Raw genomic sequence first — 21,137 nt, 5'->3', positions numbered from 1 at the left:
TCCCATTTTATTGCCAGTGCTATTTGTCTTTTTTATAATATTTAGACATTCTTGGAAATGACGTCAGTGTAGTGTCCCTACACCTACCCACCGAGTCGTTAAACTCATTCTGGGTGGGAGCCTGTACCAGGCTGCGAACCCAGTACCTACCAGCCTCAACACAAGTTTAACTGGAATCTGTGTTTTATGTGTCTCCTGAACTTGTGGCACTGATTATCACTTGCTCTGAGACATACAGCATGGAGGTGTGATATCAAAGAGATCCGGTTACAAAGCATTAATTCGTGATAATGTCTGGAGTGTGTGTCCTGACTCAACAACACCAGTAGTTTAGTGGAGGTGAAGGGGAAATTACCATGGTGCGGTAACCGGATACCTCTGATGTAGCGGCAGACAGAACCTTATCATGGCATACTCAACAAGAATGCTGCACATTGGCTGTGAAAGTGCCTCAAATAGGTCTGCCTAAACTAATTGCTCAGTGTTTACTATCCCATCATAAACTCATAATTAACAAGCCTGTACATGTTGTAAGAGACATCGTCTTTCTCACATAGGTACTCGCTCCAGCCAGTGCTCCACACCTGGTGTAACAAAGGCTGTGGTATGTACTATCTTGTCTGTGGGATGGTACATATAAAAGATCTCTTGCTGCTAATCAAAAAGAGTAGTCCATGAAGTGGCGACAGCGGGTTTCCTATCTGTGTGGTCCTTAACCATATGTCTGATGCCATATAACCATAAATAAAATGTGTTGAGTGCGCCGTTAAATAAAACATTTCCTTCCTTATATCAAATATTACCATATACACTGATACAGGGGACAGGACGTAGCCAAGTGGTAATTAAAGCACTTGCTTGATGCATGGTTGGTCCAGGATCAATCCCTGTCAGTGGACCCATTGAGCTATTTCTCGTTCTAGCCAGTGCATCACCCATACCCATGGTTAATCAAAGGTTGTGGTATATGTGCTATCCTGTTTGTTGGATGGTGCATATAAAAGATCCCTTAATTGCTACTAATGGAAAAATTATTGAATCAATGTGCTCTAGTGGTGTCATTAAACAAGGGGGTGGGACGTAGCCTAGTGGTAAAGCGCACACCTGATGCGCGGTCAGTCTAGAATCAATCCCCATCGGTGGGCCCATTGGACTATTTCTCGTTCCAGCCAGTGCATCATGACTGGTATATTAAAGGCCATGGTATGTGCTATCCTGTCTGTGGGATGGTACATATAAAAGGTCCCTTGCTACTAATGGAAAAAATGTGGCGGGTTTGCTCTCTCTGACTGTCAAAAATGACCATATGTTTCACATTCAATAGCCAATGTGGTGTAGATGTGGTGTTGTTAAACAAAACAAACTTTAACTTTTACCACTCAGATGCTGTGCAATAAATTGAGCATAATATCAGTGCCTATGAATACCATTTCGGAAAGCAAAGCAATATCTGTTAAAAGACATAGCTGTACATTTTAAACTGGTTAATGGTATTTCAGGCACAGTGATAGCAAGTGAACATTTATGGACTGCTGACTGACATCTTTTAGGGGGGGGTCATGGGGGCATGCTTCCCTCCTCATAAAATATTGAAAACTATAGTCTGTGTAAAATACTGAAAACTATAGTCCGTGTAAAATATTGAAAACTATAGTCCGCGTAAAATATTGAAAACTATAGTCCATGTAAAATATTGAAAACTATAGTCCGTGTAAAATACTGAAAACTACAGTCCGTGTAAAATACTGAAAACTACAGTCCATGTAAAATACTGAAAACTATAGTCCGTGTAAAATATTGAAAACTATAGTCCGTGTAAAATATTGAAAACTATTGAAAACTATAGTCCGTGTAAAATATTGAAAACTAGTCCGTGTAAAATACTGAAAACTATAGTCCGTGTAAAATATTGAAAACTATTGAAAACTATAGTCCGTGTAAAATATTGAAAACTATAGTCCGTGTAAAATACTGAAAACTATAGTCCGTGTAAAATACTGAAAACTATAGTCCGTGTAAAATATTGAAAACTATTGAAAACTATAGTCCGTGTAAAATATTGAAAACTATAGTCCGTGTAAAATACTGAAAACTATAGTCCGTGTAAAATATTGAAAACTATAGTCTGTGTAAAATACTGAAAACTATAGTCCGTGTAAAATATTGAAAACTATAGTCCGTGTAAAATATTGAAAACTATAGTCCGTGTAAAATACTGAAAACTATAGTCCGTGTAAAATATTGAAAACTATAGTCCGTGTAAAATACTGAAAACTATAGTCCGTGTAAAATATTGAAAACTATAGTCCGTGTAAAATACTGAAAACTATAGTCTGTGTAAAATATTGAAAACCTATAGTCTGTGTAAAATACTGAAAACTATAGTCCGTGTAAAATATTGAAAACTATAGTCCGTGTAAAATATTGAAAACTATAGTCCGTGTAAAATACTGAAAACTATAGTCCGTGTAAAATATTGAAAACTATAGTCTGTGTAAAATACAGAAAACTATAGTCCGTGTAAAATACTGAAAACTATAGTCCGTGTAAAATACAGAAAACTATAGTCCGTATAAAATATTGAAAACTATAGTCTGTGTAAAATATTGAAAACTATAGTCCGTGTAAAATACTGAAAACTATAGTCTGTGTAAAATATTGAAAACTATAGTCCGTGTAAAATACTGAAAACTATAGTCCGTGTAAAATATTGAAAACTATAGTCCGTGTAAAATACTGAAAACTATAGTCCGTGTAAAATATTGAAAACTAGTCTGTGTAAAAGTCCGTGTAAAATATTGAAAACTATAGTCCGTGTAAAATATTGAAAACTATAGTCCGTGTAAAATATTGAAAACTATAGTCCGTGTAAAATATTGAAAACTATAGTCCGTGTAAAATACTGAAAACTATAGTCTGTGTAAAATATTGAAAACTATAGTCCGTGTAAAATATTGAAAACTATAGTCCGTGTAAAATACTGAAAACTATAGTCTGTGTAAAATACTGAAAACTATAGTCTGTGTAAAATATTGAAAACTTTTGTCTGTGTAAAATATTGAAAATTATAGCAAACGGCATTTTTCATATTATGGAATTTACTACAAGTAGTTTGTTTTTGAGCCAATTGATTTGTAAATTACACACAAAGATAGTATTGTTTTGTTATTTCCAAAACACTTTTAACTTTCTTCTTATGTCAAACCAGTCTGAAGTTATTTACAAAAAATGTTTTAATTGAATAATGGGATGGACTATAGATGTCCTGCATTCAGCAAGTAAAATACAGCACGACAAATGTGGGTAAAAATGACAATAATACATTTTTTATTACGCCCAACCCTGCTCCACCATGCATGTCTTTGGTGTTTAAAATAGTTTTTCAACATTGGTCAAGAGAAACTGAGAAACACATATAGGCATTAGAACTGGAGGGGCCAGTATTATGTAAATTATTTTTCTTCTAATAAGGGTGGTGGTGGTGTTGGTTGTTGTGGTGGTAGTGGTTCTGGTGGTGGTGATGGTTGTTGTGGTGGTGATGGTTGTTGTGGTGGTGATGGTGGTTGTTGTGGTGGTGATGGTGGTGATTGTGGTTGTGGTTGTGGTGGTTGCGATTGTGATGGTGGTGGTTGTGGTGGTTGTGATTGTGGTGGTGGTGGCAGTATGGTGGTGGTGCTGGTGGCAATACATTATGAAAGAGGAAACCCACTGATGCCACATGGGCTACTCCTACTGAAAAGCAGGAAGCAATATTTTGAAGACTTTCCCCATAGACAGGACAGTACATACCATGAGATTTGATGTGCCAGTCATGATGGACTGGCTGAGACTGTAAAAAATCAATTGATTGATCTGACAACCACTTTACCTCAAACAAACATTATACCAAAAAGCTACAACTCACCCCATATTATTCTGGAAATCAACTTCACAACAGGCAAACCACATAGCTGAAGTGTGTGTGCCCAGGCTAGCATGCTTGAACCTTAAGTGGATATTATATATATATATGTATATATATATATATATATATATATATATATATATATGTGTGTGTGTGTGTGTATATATATATATATATATATATATATATATATATATATATATATATATATATGTATGTATATATATATATATATATATATATATATATATATGTGTGTGTCTGTGTGTGTGTATATATATATATATATATATATATATATATATATATATATGTATATATATATATATATATATATTTATATCTTGAAAAAAGGAGTTCTATTATTTGAGTAAGCAGAGCAATTAAAATACTTTATGATGGTGTGGCATCTGTATGTAGTCACCTTTGACCTGTGTGTATGTGTGTGTGTACGTGCGTGTGTGTATGAGTGTGTGGTGTGCGCGCGCGTGTTTATTTACAGACATATTTCGTATTATATAGTAGTCTTAACCGCACATGTTAAAATTGTTGCCTATAAAATTATAATTGGTATAGTACAACCTAGGGTACTCCCAGATACTAGTATAAGGGAGACAACTCTAAAAGCAATATATTTTTAGCTGTTGTCATCATAAACATTGCACCACACACTATCAATAGATCGAATTGTGTTTATAAAAACCTAGCTGCATGGCCACAGAAGAGAGACGTGACAACACTAACAGAACTCAGGTAAGATGCATACATACAAACTAATATACAACATACAACAGTGTCCGGTGTATCGGTGCGTCCGGTGATTCGGCGCACTTGGTATTTTGCTTAGCCTTAACTTAAGTATCATTAGTATGCTATGCTTAGGAAATTGACATGTTGTCGGTGTTTTTAACAAATTAAAGTTCAATTCCATTTTTAATGTTTAATCAAGTATTAAATAAATTTTTTTAGAATTATCAATAATTATATTATAATTTCACAATAAATCATTCACCTGCTTTCGTGTATATAAACGCGAAGTAGGTCAGCCTTATTAATATTAAGAATGTTAAAACGAGTCTAAAAACACCTTTTCCGCATTTTTTAAATTATAGTAAACGGTATAATTATTATTTTTGGTTATTTTTATTTAACCAAAAAAGGAAAACACAGACAAATGCAAACAAAACAAAAGTTTTACACCTTAACCTTAATTGACAGCCATTCCAGTTCACAATTGACACATTGTTAGGAAAAAAAAGTGAAATAAAATCCACGTGTGTGCACAATCTACCCGAGAAACAAATTCATGTACAGGCATCTTAGCCATGCATGACAATGAACATCTGCAGTACTGTGCTACTCAAGAAAACAATTCCGAAACTGATCACGAGATGGGTCACGTGTGATCGTTTTCATAGTAATATTTTTTTAACAAAACAAAACAAAACAAAAAAGTACTAAAATAATCCTGCGACAATAGTGTAGTGTTTATGGGCTACAAAGTGAGGTTATAGGCAGTTTATAAATAGCGGGGTCACCGATCCACATCTACTGCGCCGAATCACCGGACATGCAAATCGTTTTAGATACACGGGGGTGTCCACATTTATGAACAATTTTAAAATGTTTATTTACTACAGACATAAAACAATTTGTAGTGTATCTCAGATTATGCAGTGCTTCATTGGTGAGAGACACATTTTATTAAGTATTTCACAGTGTTCACATAGAAAATGGTCTTTGAATGCTTAGGTGCACCGATACACCGGACAGCACTGTATGATTTAAATTGTATGTGTATTTAATTAGGCCTAAATAACGTTTTTGATCCTTTTGTTAGCAGTCGTACAGACGAATGGAAATAAAGAAAGAAATGTTTTATTTAACGACGCACTCAACACATTTTATTTATGGTGATATGGTTATGGATATTGAGAGAGGAAACCTGCTGTTGCCATTTCATGGGCTACTGTTTTCGACTAGCAGCAAGGGATCTTTCACCATTCCACAGACACGGTCGTACATACCACGGCCTTTGATATACCAGTCGTGGTGCACTGGCTGGAACGAGAAATAGCCCAAATGGGCCCACCGACGGGGATCGATCCCAGACCGACCGCGCATCAAGCGAGCACTTTACCACTGGGCTACATCCCGCCCCTATAGACGAATGGTGATTGAAGTTTGATGTTGGTTTGGGGACGGAGCCGTCAGTGGCTCATAGAATCATAGTTACAATAAACACAGGCATTTAGCCATTTGTACATGTTTTATTTTGTCTGTATTTAAAAATGATACCTCCTTTTGTAAATTTCCCCAGCCCTTCTGTAAATTTGGCACAAATCAAGATCTTATCATACTTATGTCGATGGTAGTCACTTTTTGCAGCCCAGTGGTAAAGCGCTCACTTGATGCACGTTTGGTTTGGGAATGATCCCCATCAGTGGTCCATTTGGGCGATTTTTCGTTCCAGCCTGTGCACCACAACTGGTATATCAAAGGCTATCCTGTCTGTGGGATGGTGCATATAAAAGATCCCTTGCTGCATTAGGAAACATGTAGCAGGTTTCCTCTGATAACTACGAGTCAAAATTACCAAATATTTGACATCCAATAGCCAATGATTAATTAATCAATATGCTCCACTGGTGTCCTTAAACAAACTTTAAATTTAACCGGAAAGCAAGAGAGATATGAATACTTAAAATATGTCAGTTGTTTAATGAAAATAAAACAGAAAACAAATGTTTAGGGTGGTCAGACACCCACCTTACAGATCTATGACTCTCTCCCTTGTGTTGTAAAATATTCCTTTCATTTATTCAGGTTCAGTACTTCACAGCAGCTATAGAGTTCACTTTGAGAATATGGCGTCTGCTGAGACTTCCACCACAACCACAGCCACAGAGTCGTTCTGTAAATCCAGCTCCAGGGTGAACTCCACGACAGAGGAGATCACAGCCATCAAGCTGACACACCCTGGAAGATGTCGCATCGTCTCCAATGCGGATCATAGCCACAGTGTCACCATTCAGCCAGAAAACATGGATGCCACCATAAAGTTCCACATTCCAGGTAATGACCGTATAAAATCTCCCTTGCTGTTTTTATCAGTTGGAGTAGCTTGTGTCGGGCTTTGTGGCAGCAAGGTTTCTCTCTCTTGCTTTGTTTCACATGACCAAAGATCGCTTGAAATTCATTTTGTGGAGGGGGAGAGCAATCTTTGCTTCTAAAATTTTAATCTTGAAGCTAAAGTTAGAAAATGAGATGTAGTTCTAGAACACAGATATTGATATATATTCTATTGTTGTATAATACTTTAAGATGGAAAGCAAAAGCTGCCCATGAAGTTGATTATCAAAAAGCATTCTGTGTATTTTAAGCAGCAATTGCCTTTTGCCCTTTGTCAGTTTGAATCCTTGACCGAGTGGATAGATGTTCAACTACACCCCAGCACAAACAACACATCGGCTATTGGGTGTCAAACAAACGTAAATTATTAATGAATTGATTATGAATATGAATATAAAAATTCAAAAGTAAGTGTAACGAGCTGTGCAAAGCATATATATATGTTAACCACCAAATAGTTTAAAACATTTCAGTAGCACATGGGCTTGAGTGGTGTTGTTAAAAAAACCCAATTTTTTTTAACTGTTATGATTAACAAACTACCTGACACTAACAATATAAATTTACTCTCTGTTTTTGCAGAAAGTTACCCAGCAGTGACTCCCACAATTTCCATCCGCTCCTCCAGCCTGAGTGAGGACAATCAGCTGGACCTGACTCAGCTGCTGAAGACGGAGTCACAGGAGATGGTGAACACCTTCATGATCTCAGAGCTGGTCAGCATCGCTAAACAGTGGCTGCACGGCAGTGGCATGAGAGCTGGGAAGGTGACACGGCAGACAGATGACATCATCGAAACACCCAGCCACAAACCTGGGAAGAATCGAAAGAAGAAGAAGAAGAAGCAAGTAAAAGATGATGATATAGAAGAGAAGAAACCTTCAATGAAGACGGCCGAGGATGTCATTAAGAGAATTCTGTGGGATGATCACCTACAGAGAGATGATTTCATGGTTGGCTATCTTGATCGGTTCCGTGGAATCGTGGAGAAGTATTTCTCAGCCTTCTCCTGGGAAGACATTGCAACAGTGGACAACAATGTCCTGGCTATTCCTAAACACCGGATTCAGTACTTCAAGTACAAAGATGTAACAATCTGGGACAAGGGTGAGCGGCTGGACAATGTGTTTGGTTCTACAGGCAGTAAGATAACAATCACAGATGTGATTGCCAAATATGACACAGACATGCATGAGAAAGAGATGGAACGAGGACATCAGGACAGTGCTCGTGATATAGAGAGTGACAGTGATGAGGATGATGATGAAGAGGACAGTGACAGTGATGATGGAATCACAGTGACAGTTGGATCAAATGCAATGAGACCTGAGACCCATGACTTTGATGATGATGAGGAAGACGAGGAGGGTGACCTCATGCATGTGGAATACAACCCGTACTGGAAAGATAAACTCCGTCCCAACTACTTCTTGGCTATGAGGATCCAGGATGAACAGATAGTGAAGGCTATAGAAGAGGTCCAAGACTTCATACTAGACCATGAACCTCTGTACAATGCATGCATCGTACCACCAAGAGCTCTGCACGTAACACTTTGCACTGTGGGACTGGACACACCAGAGCAGGTGGCTAATGCTGTCTCCACACTGCAAGACATGAAGGCAGAACTGGCCAACTTACTGCCTCAAGAACCTCTAACATTCCAAGGAGTGTCACACTTCTATCACCGAGTGATATATTCCAAGATTGATGTTCCCAAACAGTTCATGGATTTTGTTGAGCACTTAAAGATGTGTTTGAGACAAGCTGGGGTGGATATTAGGGATGGTTTCGAGTTTGTTCCACATATGACTCTGATGAAAACCACACGGACAGTGTCACGTCAGAAGGGTAGTAAATATGTTGATCCGTGGCTCTATCAAGGGTACACAGACATGTATTTTGGAACACAGAAAGTTCAGTCCATAGATCTGTGTTCTATGAGTGCAGACAGAGATGAAGATGGTTTTTACATGACTGCTGATCATCTAGATTTTAATGATTTAGCATATTAAAAAAACAAATTGTATGTTAACGGGACTCGAAGGTATTGCTCAGATGGAAGAACATATTTTTTTATATATGTGTCAAACATCTAGACTTTAATGATATACATATATCACATATTAAAACCACAAAACAAATATTGACACCAGGGCCGGATTTAGACCTTGGGGGGCCCGGGGCACTTCAGGTTTGGGGGCCTCTCAACATAGAAATTAAATTGCATGACAAATAAAAAAAATGAACTAATTTTATAATTATTAAAAAATTGTTATAAAGGAAGTCCTTAGTCTGGGGGGCCCCTCTGGCAGGGGGGCCCGTGGCAATTGCCCCTTTTGCCCCCTTATAAACCCGGCACTGATTGACACTGACAGGGTTTGTGGTTCACTTCAGAACCATGTACTGTAATCCTCAAGTAACCTTGATGTTTTATAACCAGGTAACATAGATGTAGATCAAAATTAATTTGAAAACTTATTCATGATGTACCTCCATAACTTAAATTCTACGCCATGCAACATACTGCACACCTACTTTGAGACACATTGATTTAACTATGAAATGTTTTGTTTATTTGTTATGCAAATAAATGACAAATCTAAAATAAATTACATATACATGTTAAGAGGTGCAATTCCTTGCCATTTAGTTTGAGGATTGAGGAATCTGCAAGTTTTGTGTTTTGTTTTTGTTTGCAAGACATGATTTGACAGTGTAACATAAGAACATGATTACCATCTATCTTCTTTCTCTAAAACTGCTGACATGTAAACCCCACTTATTTATTTGCTTGAAAATACTAAACTACTGTTTGTCAAGTGTAAAAAATGACATGACTAACACACCTTATTTACACTCCTGTAAAACAGAATAATGTGCTAAGAAGGCAGCTATTTGAAAACATTATTTGAATGAAATAAATTATTTTTAAAATTATTTTTCTGTTGTTTTTATGTGCTTTTTTGCTTTTTGCTTAGTTAGGTTTTTAAAACTATAATCTTAGTATATATCTTTTTGTAACAAGTATTATAAATCACCAACTTCTGTTTTTATCATAACATGGCATTTTTTGATTTCCTTAAAATGTTGTTAGTTTGTTTTGTTTAACGACACCACTAGAACATATTGATTTATTAATCATTGGCAGGGCTCCACCTTAGCAGTAGCCTGGGCTATTTTGGCTACCAATTTCTCACTCGGTCTACCAGATTTCTAAACCTGGTAGTCTGCCGGGCTACTAGATTTTTTTTGCACCTCCAGTTACTCTGCAATCAACAAGATGCTTAAACACATAAAAAAAAAAAGTCCATCCTAAAACGACGTTTAAATAAAAATAAATTATTTTGCTTTTTTTCTCTCCTTTTTAAAACATTTATTAAAATTATGGGCTACCAATTTTACTGAGGGCTACCAGATTTTATAACCTGGAAGCCTGGTGGGCTACCACTGAAAAAAAAGTTATGGTCAAGGCCTGATGGGCTATTGGATGTCCAACATTTGGTTATTCTGACATATAGTCTTAAGATAGGAAACCCGCTATATTTTTTAATCAGTAGCAAGGGTTCTTTTATTTTATATGCACCATCCCACAGACAGGATAGCACATACCACAGCCTTTGATATACCAGTCATGGTGCATTGCCTGTCTCGAACGAGAAATAGGCCCACCGATGGGGATCAATGCCAGACCGACTGCGCATCAAGCAGATGTTTTACCACTTAAAATGTTTGCAATCAAGGTTACACTCTAAAGTAATTTTGGTTCCACACAGTTAATGAGATAAAAAAAAAAACCCCACCCAATCCTGCCACCAGTGGTCTACTCATTCCTATTTGGAGAAAGAGATCTTTTATATGCAGTATCCCACAGACATGGTAGCCTTTGTTAATCACTGGCTGGAACAAGAAATAGCCCAACGGATATCGATCCCAGTAAGAAATAACTGGTAAATTGGTAGAAAACAATATCTTTGTACTTGCTTCTTCTCTTCCATATTGACTGAGGGATTTGGTGCATACTTGCCAGTGTTTCTGCCAGAAAGAAATGTTTGGGTATGGTGCGTTGTAATTGAATGCAACCACAGCCAACAGGAGGTAGGGGGGGGGGGGGGGGGGGGGGCTGCCCCAGAAAGGAAATGTGTTACGTTTAGGGTTAGGGTTAAGAAAATCATACAGTAATGATAAGAGTAAGTAATTTTGTCAAAAGGTTAAAATCTGCAAACAAAATGTAGGTATGACACTACTCATTTTACCTTTTGGCAGAAAGCCTGCTTGCTTGGAAATGGATGTAACTATCCTAAAATTACGGCGTGGGCTAAACGTAAGGCCATTATGAATTAACTGCTAGATTTTCATCCAATTGTTTCGTGGGGGGGTGTGTAAAGCGGGGGGGGGGGGGGGGGGGGGTAATTTTATTTTGTATTTGTATATTTACAGAACATTGGAAATACAGCATATTAGGCGGTTTTTGTATTAGCATTTATTCTTAAGATGGGTAGGGATAAAAATCTTAGATTTATTTTATAATAGTCTTTAAAGAATTAAAAACAAAATCAATGTATATTTTTGAAGAACCATTTAACAAAAATTAATTGTAGTTATCTATACAAACCTTTTTTAACAACAAAAAAGTAAATTAAATTACATATTCTTGTATAGGCTATATATATTGGTGTGTGTTGTGTCTGTGTGTGTGTGTGTGTGTGTGTGTGTCTGTGTGTGTGGCGTCTGTGTGCAAATATTTTTAACACATATCTTCAGCTAATTAATACTTGGGCCAAAACGTGGTTGCTTAAATTTAGTCCAGAAAACCCCCCTAAAACTATCATATTTAGTCGAAAATGTTCTGCTACAAATAATCCACCCCTATTTTTAGATAACGTACAGATATCGGAAGTTGAATCTCATAAGCATCTGGGCCTGACATTTCAACGATCAGGAGACTGGCATTATCACATAAACAGTCTTATTGATAAAACAAGTAAAATGATAAACTGCCTCAGGTCTTTTAAATATCGTCTTTCTAGAAAATCATTAGAAATAATATATGTCTTATAATCTTCCAGTATTTAATTATGCTGATATTATTTGTGATAACTGTTCCTTTCAGTTAGCACAAAACCTTGACAATATTCAGTTAGATGCTCTTAGAACAATTTGTGGTGCTGTACAACGCTCTTTGAAAATTCGTTCTTTCCTTTGTCAGTTAAATTATGGAATAATACGTCTTCTAACATCAAAAATTGTAAATCACTAACTAGGTTCAAACATGCAACTAATGTAACTGAACCTATTCCATCATACTTTTATTATGGTGAAAGACGTCAGCAGATACTTCACTGTCGACTTACAATGGCTAACAGTAACCTAAATGGTCATAAATTTAAGCGTCATATTTTAGATAATCCAAAATGTGTTTGTGGGCATCATGTGGAAGATGCTGAACATTTCTTGTGTCATTGCCCACTGTTCAGGGTGCATCGAAATACCCATCTACAGAAATATCTATATGTTAACTATAACATTTTATTATTTGGCGATCTACACTTAAATTATTAGGAAAATATTGACATTTTAAAATCCGTTCATGACTTTATTGTAAGCACTAAACGTTTTGAAACTTAATAGCACTGTTACATTTCTCTAACTGTACTATTTTTATGTACGTACCTTTCCTTTTTGTAGCTCATTTTTATGTTAATCATTTACTATTATGTTTTATTATTGTTAGTTATTAATTGTACTTTGTCTGTCATCTTGTCAGTTTGTTTGTAAAAAAAATGTAGGGAAAGGTCCTAACATAGGCTTGTAGCCTGTCGACCAATCCCACCAGTTAATGGAATAAAATGTCGTTTAAACTAACTGAAAAGCTGTAGGCCTAATGCAATCCGATTAAAATTAGCTCTACTGGTCATCAGTAGTGTCTATTTTCCCATAGGAAATGTGGGAGCTTAGAGGTGCCTTGTCAATCTTATTTTGTTACAAAGAATCCACATCTATCAAAGTAGCCACATTAAAAAAAAAAATTCACCCCTACTGATACATCCCAAACAGGTTTTTTTTTTTAACTAGAGTGATTTGAGCCTAGGTTCAGATCACTCTAGAGTGATTTGAGCCTAGGCTCAGATCACTCCCATGCCCAGGCTCATTTCACTCCCCTCAGACTCAAATCACTTCCCTCCAGGCTCAAATCACTCCCCTCTAAATTACGAGTATAGCTATTTAATACACGGCCATTTAATTTAAAGTAAGTGCACTATTATCTAGAATGACATCGGTATTGCAATTAATGAATAAAGGAAAGGAATATGTAACCATGTAGGTTTTATTGTTTTAATGATTTTATTATGCACAACGCACATGCACCTAAACTTTTGGCTAGGAGCTGTAGGGACATGCATTTACCTGTCTTTACATCTGACCTCTGACCAGGGACAGTGACGATCAACCAATAGACTGGCCAGCTGTGTTTGACCCAGTTGGTGGCTATTCACTGTCACTCACCTGACATTTCTTGACACATCACGAGCTGCACAGGCCACGCACCGGTCTGCTTTCAATCTTACACTGGAATAATTGGTGAGTTATATTTCTACTTTTCTAATTCACTTTACTATTTTACTAACATATAAAGTACAGTTTATAAATTACAAATAAGGTTTAAATAAATAACTACTTCAATTAACATTTACTTTGATAAAGGAATAAACTGAATTAATGTAAGTATTAGAATTTGGGCGTGGCACTTACGCTGTAACAATAATGGATATTCCTATAGCCAAGCCATAATTAAATGAGTCGTTATTATTGTTTTAGAAATGTATGTGAATAGTGTGTATGTGTGTATATTAAATTAGAAATGTATTCGTTTTTGTTTACTTGTTTCTTGTAAACGTTTGACGCTTTTTCATCATGTTACCGCCCTAAAGCCCACAGCTAAAGGTATTGGTATTTCAATGGGTCTAGGTAAACCGTATCACCTGTGGAGATAATGTTTTGTGTAGCTTACCTTTATTTTATTATACTGTATATCGCCATATGTGTAATTGTTTGCTGTAAATAATGATTTAAGATTATCGGCGATTGATTAATGTTCAGTTGTTTAACGTACGGTAATTCTGTATGTGTATTATGTCTATATTTGATGTTTACTGTGGCGATGTTAACTATTGCTCAGTGTATCGTTCTTTCTTTTGTTTAAGCGATTTGCTATTATCTGTAGATAATAACTAGACTGCAGAGTATTTATATATATTTTAATGCGTTTTAATATGGTGTTTTAAGACTGTTTATGTATAGTGTGAATGTATTTTAATAATGCTATTTTTGTTTATAGGGTTTGTTTGACTATATATATCCTTATTCTCCGGAATAAAGAACCCTGTTAAAATATCTTCACCGAGTCCAGTTGTCTTTTCGGGGAAGTAACAAATACACTTGCATTATGACACTTTATTTGTATTATTTGATAACTATTTTACTGATTGCATGCCTGTTGTGGATGAAAGAGATAGTATTTTTTAAAGGACTAATTATCTTTTAATACTTTTATGATCTTCTAGGCTCATTTCACTCCCCATCCAGGCTCAAATCACTCCCCTATCTAAATTACAAGTATAACTATTTAATACACGTCCTTCTAATAGTAGCATCGTCAATTCTTAAATTAGTGGTAACTAGTGAGTTATTAGGAATAAGTAACTGCATATATGAGTACATCGCTTAGACAAATGTAAGCAGTTTCAGGTAAACAAAATAAATACTAGTTTGTCAATTAAATACCAGCTGTTACTTATAATAAGCAAAGGAGGACATTTTTATTGTTTACACTGTAACTCAATTTATACGTTCCGAGAATAGTTTTTTTTGCAGATGATTAAACTTGGTGAAAAACAGTTTGTGTTGTTACGTGTGACTGTCAATATAAGGAATGACGTCTGAATCGACTTGCTTTTATATTATGTCCTCATGGATGTAAGTGGGTTCACGAGAGCAGATTTTCCATAACACAGACTAACTTTAGCCTTAACACAGACTAACTTGTGGGGTTATTTTCCATGTTTTCACAAACACAGGTAATGAAAAATAGACAATGAGGTCAACATGTCAGAAAGCATACATTTCAGATTCATATATGACTACATTACACGATTAAAGTGTTCATTGTAACTTGTGAGGTATATCATACAGTTAGAGTCCATGAGGGGTGGTACAACGCACAAGGGTTCGTACCACATCCAGCGTCGCTGGCCTTGGCGATCTTCCGTGTGTATGATTACTGGTATATTTAACATGGAAGCCACGGCAACAATCTCAATGTCTGTGGCCCAAACTGCATTATTGTCCATATCACTCGCCAACAAGTATGCTGTCATATCCAGGTGGCTAGAGTAACCCTGGAAGTGCTTGCTATAGCGTTCATCACCGAGAACTTGAACGACTTGTGAGCGGATTGTCCTATGGTGCTTTTCATTTCCGCTTACTTCTTTGGAGATGGCCCGAAACAGGCAGTTGCCGTCCCCTACTATTGTGTCAATTTTCGCTGGTAGTTTTTCTAGAGATCCGGGTGGGTGGGTGGGTTGGGGGGGGGGGGGGTGATCGCTTTGGGAACCTTCCCTTCGGTTGCGCAATGTCCAGCTTTTGACACGCGAACTTCCGCCAGGGAGCATCAGTCGAGACGAATGAGATGGGATTTTCTTCACATCGTGTGACTTGTACATCGGTGGATTCTGTTGTCTTTTCTTGGGGTTTTGGTGGCGTGCTAGATGTGGAAACCCTCGGCTTGTATACCTTCATGTTGGTGCCGTTAACCTTCGACTTCAAGACCTAAGAACTGTCTGTTTTTCTGACTTCGTACAGGCCGTGACCAACACTCTTTGTTACGATGTACGGTCCATTCCACGGATCCACGCTCTTGCCACCCTTCCGGTCTGCACGTCTGGAATTCCATACCAGGACGAGGTCTCCTTGCGTAAACGAGGTCTTCCTTGAATGGCGTTTCTGGTAGTCGCGCTGTTGGCGGTCCTGTGCCGTGGTGATATTGTCCGAGGCTGTTGGGTAAACAATATCCTGAACGTGACTAATCGACTGGAGGCGAGCTTGCAGAGACGTTGATTCATAATCCTCAGCGGGTTCCTCCATCTCTTCGTCTTGGGTGTCACCTACAATGTCCACGGGGAGGACTGCATTCCGACCATACATCAGATAGAAGGCACTAAACCCTGTAGACTTCTGACGACTTGTGTTGAAGGCGAACAGGACGCCAGGTAAAGCCTTCGGCCACTCTTCGATCCTTCCTTCTAGCACCTTCAGTAGAGATGTCTGAATGGTCCTGTTGTTTCTCTCTACAAGTCCATTCGCCTGGGGATGATAGGCACTGGTGATCCTTTGCTGTACACCAGTTAGTGCATGCAGTTCTTCTGAGACCTTGTTGACGAACTCTCTGCCTTGATACACCATGTCGACATATAGTCTCATAGATGAAGACTGCAACGCTCTTCGCCGTTTTGTTCTGCAGAGGTTTCGCTTCAATCCACTTAGTGAAGTTCCGGTGAAAAGATTAGGATGTGTTGATTGCAATGAGCTCACACACAAGCAAGTACATTGTAGTGTTTGAGGGTGTCCTATCAGGCTACCTGATCAACTATTAAGTATAATGCTAGAAGAAGAATAGTTTATTTAAGTGTCAAGCGTATATGAAATAAAGCGCATGTTTACACAATAAATGAAAACACACAGGTATTATTATTGACTTATGAACCACTGTTAAAACTGTACATACAAATGGTAATAATAAAACATATACATATATGAACATTCACCATACGTAAGCAATACGTATTCAATTAGGCCATATATATAGTTATTTGATTCCCTCGTTTACGGAATTTTCTGCGATATAAATAAACATAATTGTAGCTCATGCCACACTATAGCATAAACCAAAGCGCTTGTATCCACATTTGCATTCATAAACAAACATTTCTAAAAAAAAAAAAATTGATATTTAAATTTTGTTTTAGTTATTATTGTTATTTTTTATTTATTTTAGTCTTTAAATTAGAGAATATTGGACTTGTCTGTCAATCGTCAATCTGCTACTATATATACTAGTATATAGTACTATATATATATATGTTATATATATATTTCAACGACACTGATTAATAATCTGCACGAAATTTTAATTATTCACTTGCCATTAACGTTACTGTAGTATAGAATTATATCAATAACAATAATATTCATAATATATCACATGCTCTATGTTACATCTTACACATGGAGATAAATCGTTCTGCATTAATATACTGGGAGGAGTGATTTGAGCCTAGGGAGTGATTTGAGCCTGTAAAGGGGGGAGGGGGGGGGGAGTGAAAGAAAGTGTGGTAGTATTGACTTAATGTGCGCCCTGAAATTAGACATTAAATACATTTTGGGGGTTTAAAATATATATACAATATAATGTGTTTCTTGTTATAGAAACCCTAGTTTTTTTTTAAAACGCACCTTCGTCTAAGAAGTAATGGTTAATGATAAAAGCTGTAGTTATTTTTGATAATATTTCCCTGTTTAAACATCACAGACTTTAGCTTCTCTCTGTTATAACCATATTCAAATATGTGTTGCAGGTTTGTAGATTAACTAAACTTGGTGTCCATTTTTACGGGCTGAAACTAAAGTACTGTCGGAAATAGAATAAAAATGATTTTCGTCGATTATTTCTTACATATTAAACTGACAAGTAAATATTTTGTAAATAACTATTTAATGATAGTCTACCTAATTTAGCATTTACTTGTTTGGGCGCTCATTGATGTTCAAGGTGGTGTTTACTCTTGAAATTAAAAGAAAAATGTCAGTAACAGGTGATTTGTGTACTTTATTAGAACAGACTATAAAAAATGTTGGTCAGTGTGTCAATTTCATTGCTGTTACAATATGTGAGGGACTGTTTCTGATGATGGTTTACCCCTATCCCTTTCCAAATAAAATATTTGTAGTCATTTATAAGTAACTTTTGAGCAAAACTGTCAAGAACCATTATGAGTGATCCATTATACTGGTATTAAAGGTGCTAACTCAATGTTGCACAATGACAGCTATTGCAAATCTTTTTCTTCTTTTTTTCTTTTCTTTTAAATAATAAAATTTTGATTTAACATTTAAAGAAGACACCTTTAACAATATGCCCATAAATGATTATAGGAAATCATTTTATCTACTGGTAGTAAATACTGGAGAATCTTTATCACAGCTCGCATACAATTATGATATAGCACCTTTAAATTGTTGCAAGATTGTGTAAATTTCTAATGTACTTATATTGAATTTATATTCAATAAATATGCTTGTCATAATTAATAATTTATGCTGCAATTCAAAATAATCAGTTAACTTGCAGTTTTGAATTAAAAGTTTGTTTAAGGGTAAATGAAATTGACACATATGTGTTATAGTCTGTTCCAATAAAGGTAACACATCACCTGTTTACCGACATCTTTAGTTTAATTTCAAGAGTAAACACTACCTTGTACATCAATGAGAGCCCAAACAAGTACATGCTAAATTAGGTAGAGTATTATTGAATGGGTATTTACAAAATATTTACTTGTCAGTTTAATATGAAAGAAATAATCGACGAAAATAATTTTTATTCTATTTCCGACACTACTTATAGGGTCTGCGCCTTTAAATTAATGTTTGTAATAGCTCAAACTGTATTTTTTCTCAGACTAATTTCGTAGGCCTAAATACGAAAAACAAATAATTGGAAGTAAAATGAAATTTGAGCTATTACAAATATTAGGACGACCAGAAACAGATTCGATATACAAAAACTGATATTCCAAACAATAAACTTCAGGATGTAAATTAACTTTAGTTGCTAAAAAGATTAAATTGTATTGTTTGAGAAATAAATCCGGCACTGAATGACACTGACAGGGTTTGTGGTTCACTTCAGAACCATGTACCGGTAATCCTCAAGCACCCTTGATGTTTTTATAACCAGGTAACATACATGTAGATCAAAATTAATGTGAAAACTTATTCATGATGGTATCTGTGCATCTCCATAATATAAATTCAAAGTGCAGGTCGATCTTTTTCCCAAGAAAACTGGTTTCAGTTGTAGGACTGCCACTTTATAATGCTTCCAAAAAACAAAGGACGTCTGAACGTGCACATAATTATATTTCAAGCAAAGAATTAGAAGTATTTTACATAATTATCTTGAGGTTGAAATACCTTTAATATTTGTAACAGCCAGAACTGAAAAATATGTTCGGCTACAACAGCCTTTATTTATTTCGCAGAAGTAGTATGCAACTGAATATTAAAAAAAATTATGATAAAATTAGTAGTCCAGATAATATCGGTCATAAAAATTGGTGGAAACTTGTTAATAATTATCTTAAAAATCGTGGTTTTGTTAGCTCATCAATTACCCCGTTGATTGTGGACAATGAGATTATTCACAAACTTGAAGAGAAAATTTCGGCATTTAATGACTTTTATAAAACAATCTACGCTTCACAATGTACCACGAACTCTGCCAACTATCGACAGGGTTACTCAAAACTCCTTAAACGAGATACATTTAAATCAAAACGAGGTAAAAGATATACTGAAATCACTAGACGTATCCAAATCTCCAGGCCCGGATTTAATTAGCAACAGATTACTTAAATTACTCGCTACTGAAATATCTTATCCTCTTACTCGTCTCTTCAATTTATCTTTGGAACAGTTTCTGTTTTCGTCCTCTTGGAAATTTGCAAATGTGAAAACCATTCACAAAAAAGGAAGTATATATGATCTTTCTAACTATTGGCCAATTTCTCTCACGAGTAATATTTCAAAACGTTTTGAAAAATGTATCCTCAAACGTATTTTTAACTTCTTTATTAAATTAAAAATAATAAAATCACAACTCAGTTCCAATCTGGTTTCATACCTGGTGATTCAACAGTTAACCAACTTATTGATTTTTACCACTTCATTTGCCAGGAAATGGATGAAGGGAAAGAGGTCAGAGCAGTATTCTGTGATATAAGTAAAGCATTTGATAGGGTCTGGCACAGGGGTCTAATTCACAAATTGGAATCTGTTGGTATAAACGGTAAACTTCTAAAATGGTTCGAAAGCTATTTGTTTGGTCGTAAACAGTGTGTAGTAATGCATGGCCATTCTTCCGAGTGCAAAAGAAATTCCTTCCGGTGTCCCTCAGGGTTCTGTGCTTGGTTCAATGATATTGTAAATGGAATTACATCCAACATACGACTTTTTGCTGACGATACCTCTCTTTATATCTCAGTCGAAAACCCAGAGGCCTGTGCAAATATTTTTTAACACAGATCTTGAGCTAATTAATACTTGGGCCAAAACGTGGTTGGTTCAGTTTAGTCCAGAAAAAACCCCCTAAAACTATCATATTTAGTCGAAAATGTTCTACAAATAATCCACTCCTAATTTTAGATAACGTACAGATATCGGAAGTTGAATCTCATAAGCATCTGGGCCCGACATTTCGACGATCAGGAGACTGGCATTATCACATATACAGTCTTATTGATAAAACAAGTAAAAAGATAAACTGCCTCAGGTCTTTTAAATATCGTCTTTCTAGAAAATCATTAGAAATAATATATGTTTTATAATCTTCCAGTATTTGATTATGCTGATATTATTTGGGATAACTGTTCCTTTCAGTTAGCACAAAACCTTGAAAATATTCATCTAGATGCTCTCAGAACAATTTGTGGTGCTGTTAGGGGAAATTCACCCGATCTTATTTATAAAGAAACCAGTTTCGCACCACTCTCAAAAAGGCGTGAACAACACAAATTATGCATGATGTTTAAACTGTCAAATAACTTGTTACCTACTTATTTAGCTCTTCATTTACCACGACCTATCGGTGAAACAAATCCATGCTCTTTACGTAATGCAGATCACTTGAATACTTACTTTTGTCGTACAACGCTCTTTGCAAATTCGTTCTTTCCTTCGTCAGTTAAATTATGGAATAATACGTCTTCTAACATCAAAAACTATAAATCACTAACTAGGTTCAAACATGCAACTAATGTAACTG

General features: G+C 36.1%; 1 protein-coding gene across 1 annotated transcript; it reads left to right on the top strand.

Annotated features, from left to right (window-relative positions):
* The first annotated feature begins 4,530 nt into the window (after nt 1-4,530).
* Nucleotides 4,531-9,976, top strand: LOC121369484. Its single transcript, XM_041494591.1, has 3 exons — nt 4,531-4,657; nt 6,731-6,979; nt 7,619-9,976. Exons 2-3 carry the CDS (start codon nt 6,772-6,774, stop codon nt 9,049-9,051), a joined length of 1,641 nt encoding a protein of 546 aa, XP_041350525.1. The 5' UTR covers nt 4,531-4,657; nt 6,731-6,771; the 3' UTR covers nt 9,052-9,976.
* The last annotated feature ends 11,161 nt before the right edge of the window (nt 9,977-21,137 follow it).

Source organism: Gigantopelta aegis, chromosome 3, assembly GCF_016097555.1.
Source record: "Gigantopelta aegis isolate Gae_Host chromosome 3, Gae_host_genome, whole genome shotgun sequence".
NCBI lineage: Eukaryota > Metazoa > Mollusca > Gastropoda > Neomphalida > Peltospiridae > Gigantopelta > Gigantopelta aegis.
The sequence above is the reverse complement of the archived record's forward strand: the minus strand, read 5'-3'. Positions and strand labels throughout refer to the sequence as shown.

Bases quoted from the DNA above. Each gene is read 5' to 3' on its own strand.
- LOC121369484 (XM_041494591.1), top strand. From the start codon at position 6,772: ATGGCGTCTGCTGAGACTTCCACCACAACCACAGCCACAGAGTCGTTC. The intron at 6,980-7,618 runs GTAATGACCGTA...CTGTTTTTGCAG, and splicing joins CATAAAGTTCCACATTCCAG to AAAGTTACCCAGCAGTGACT.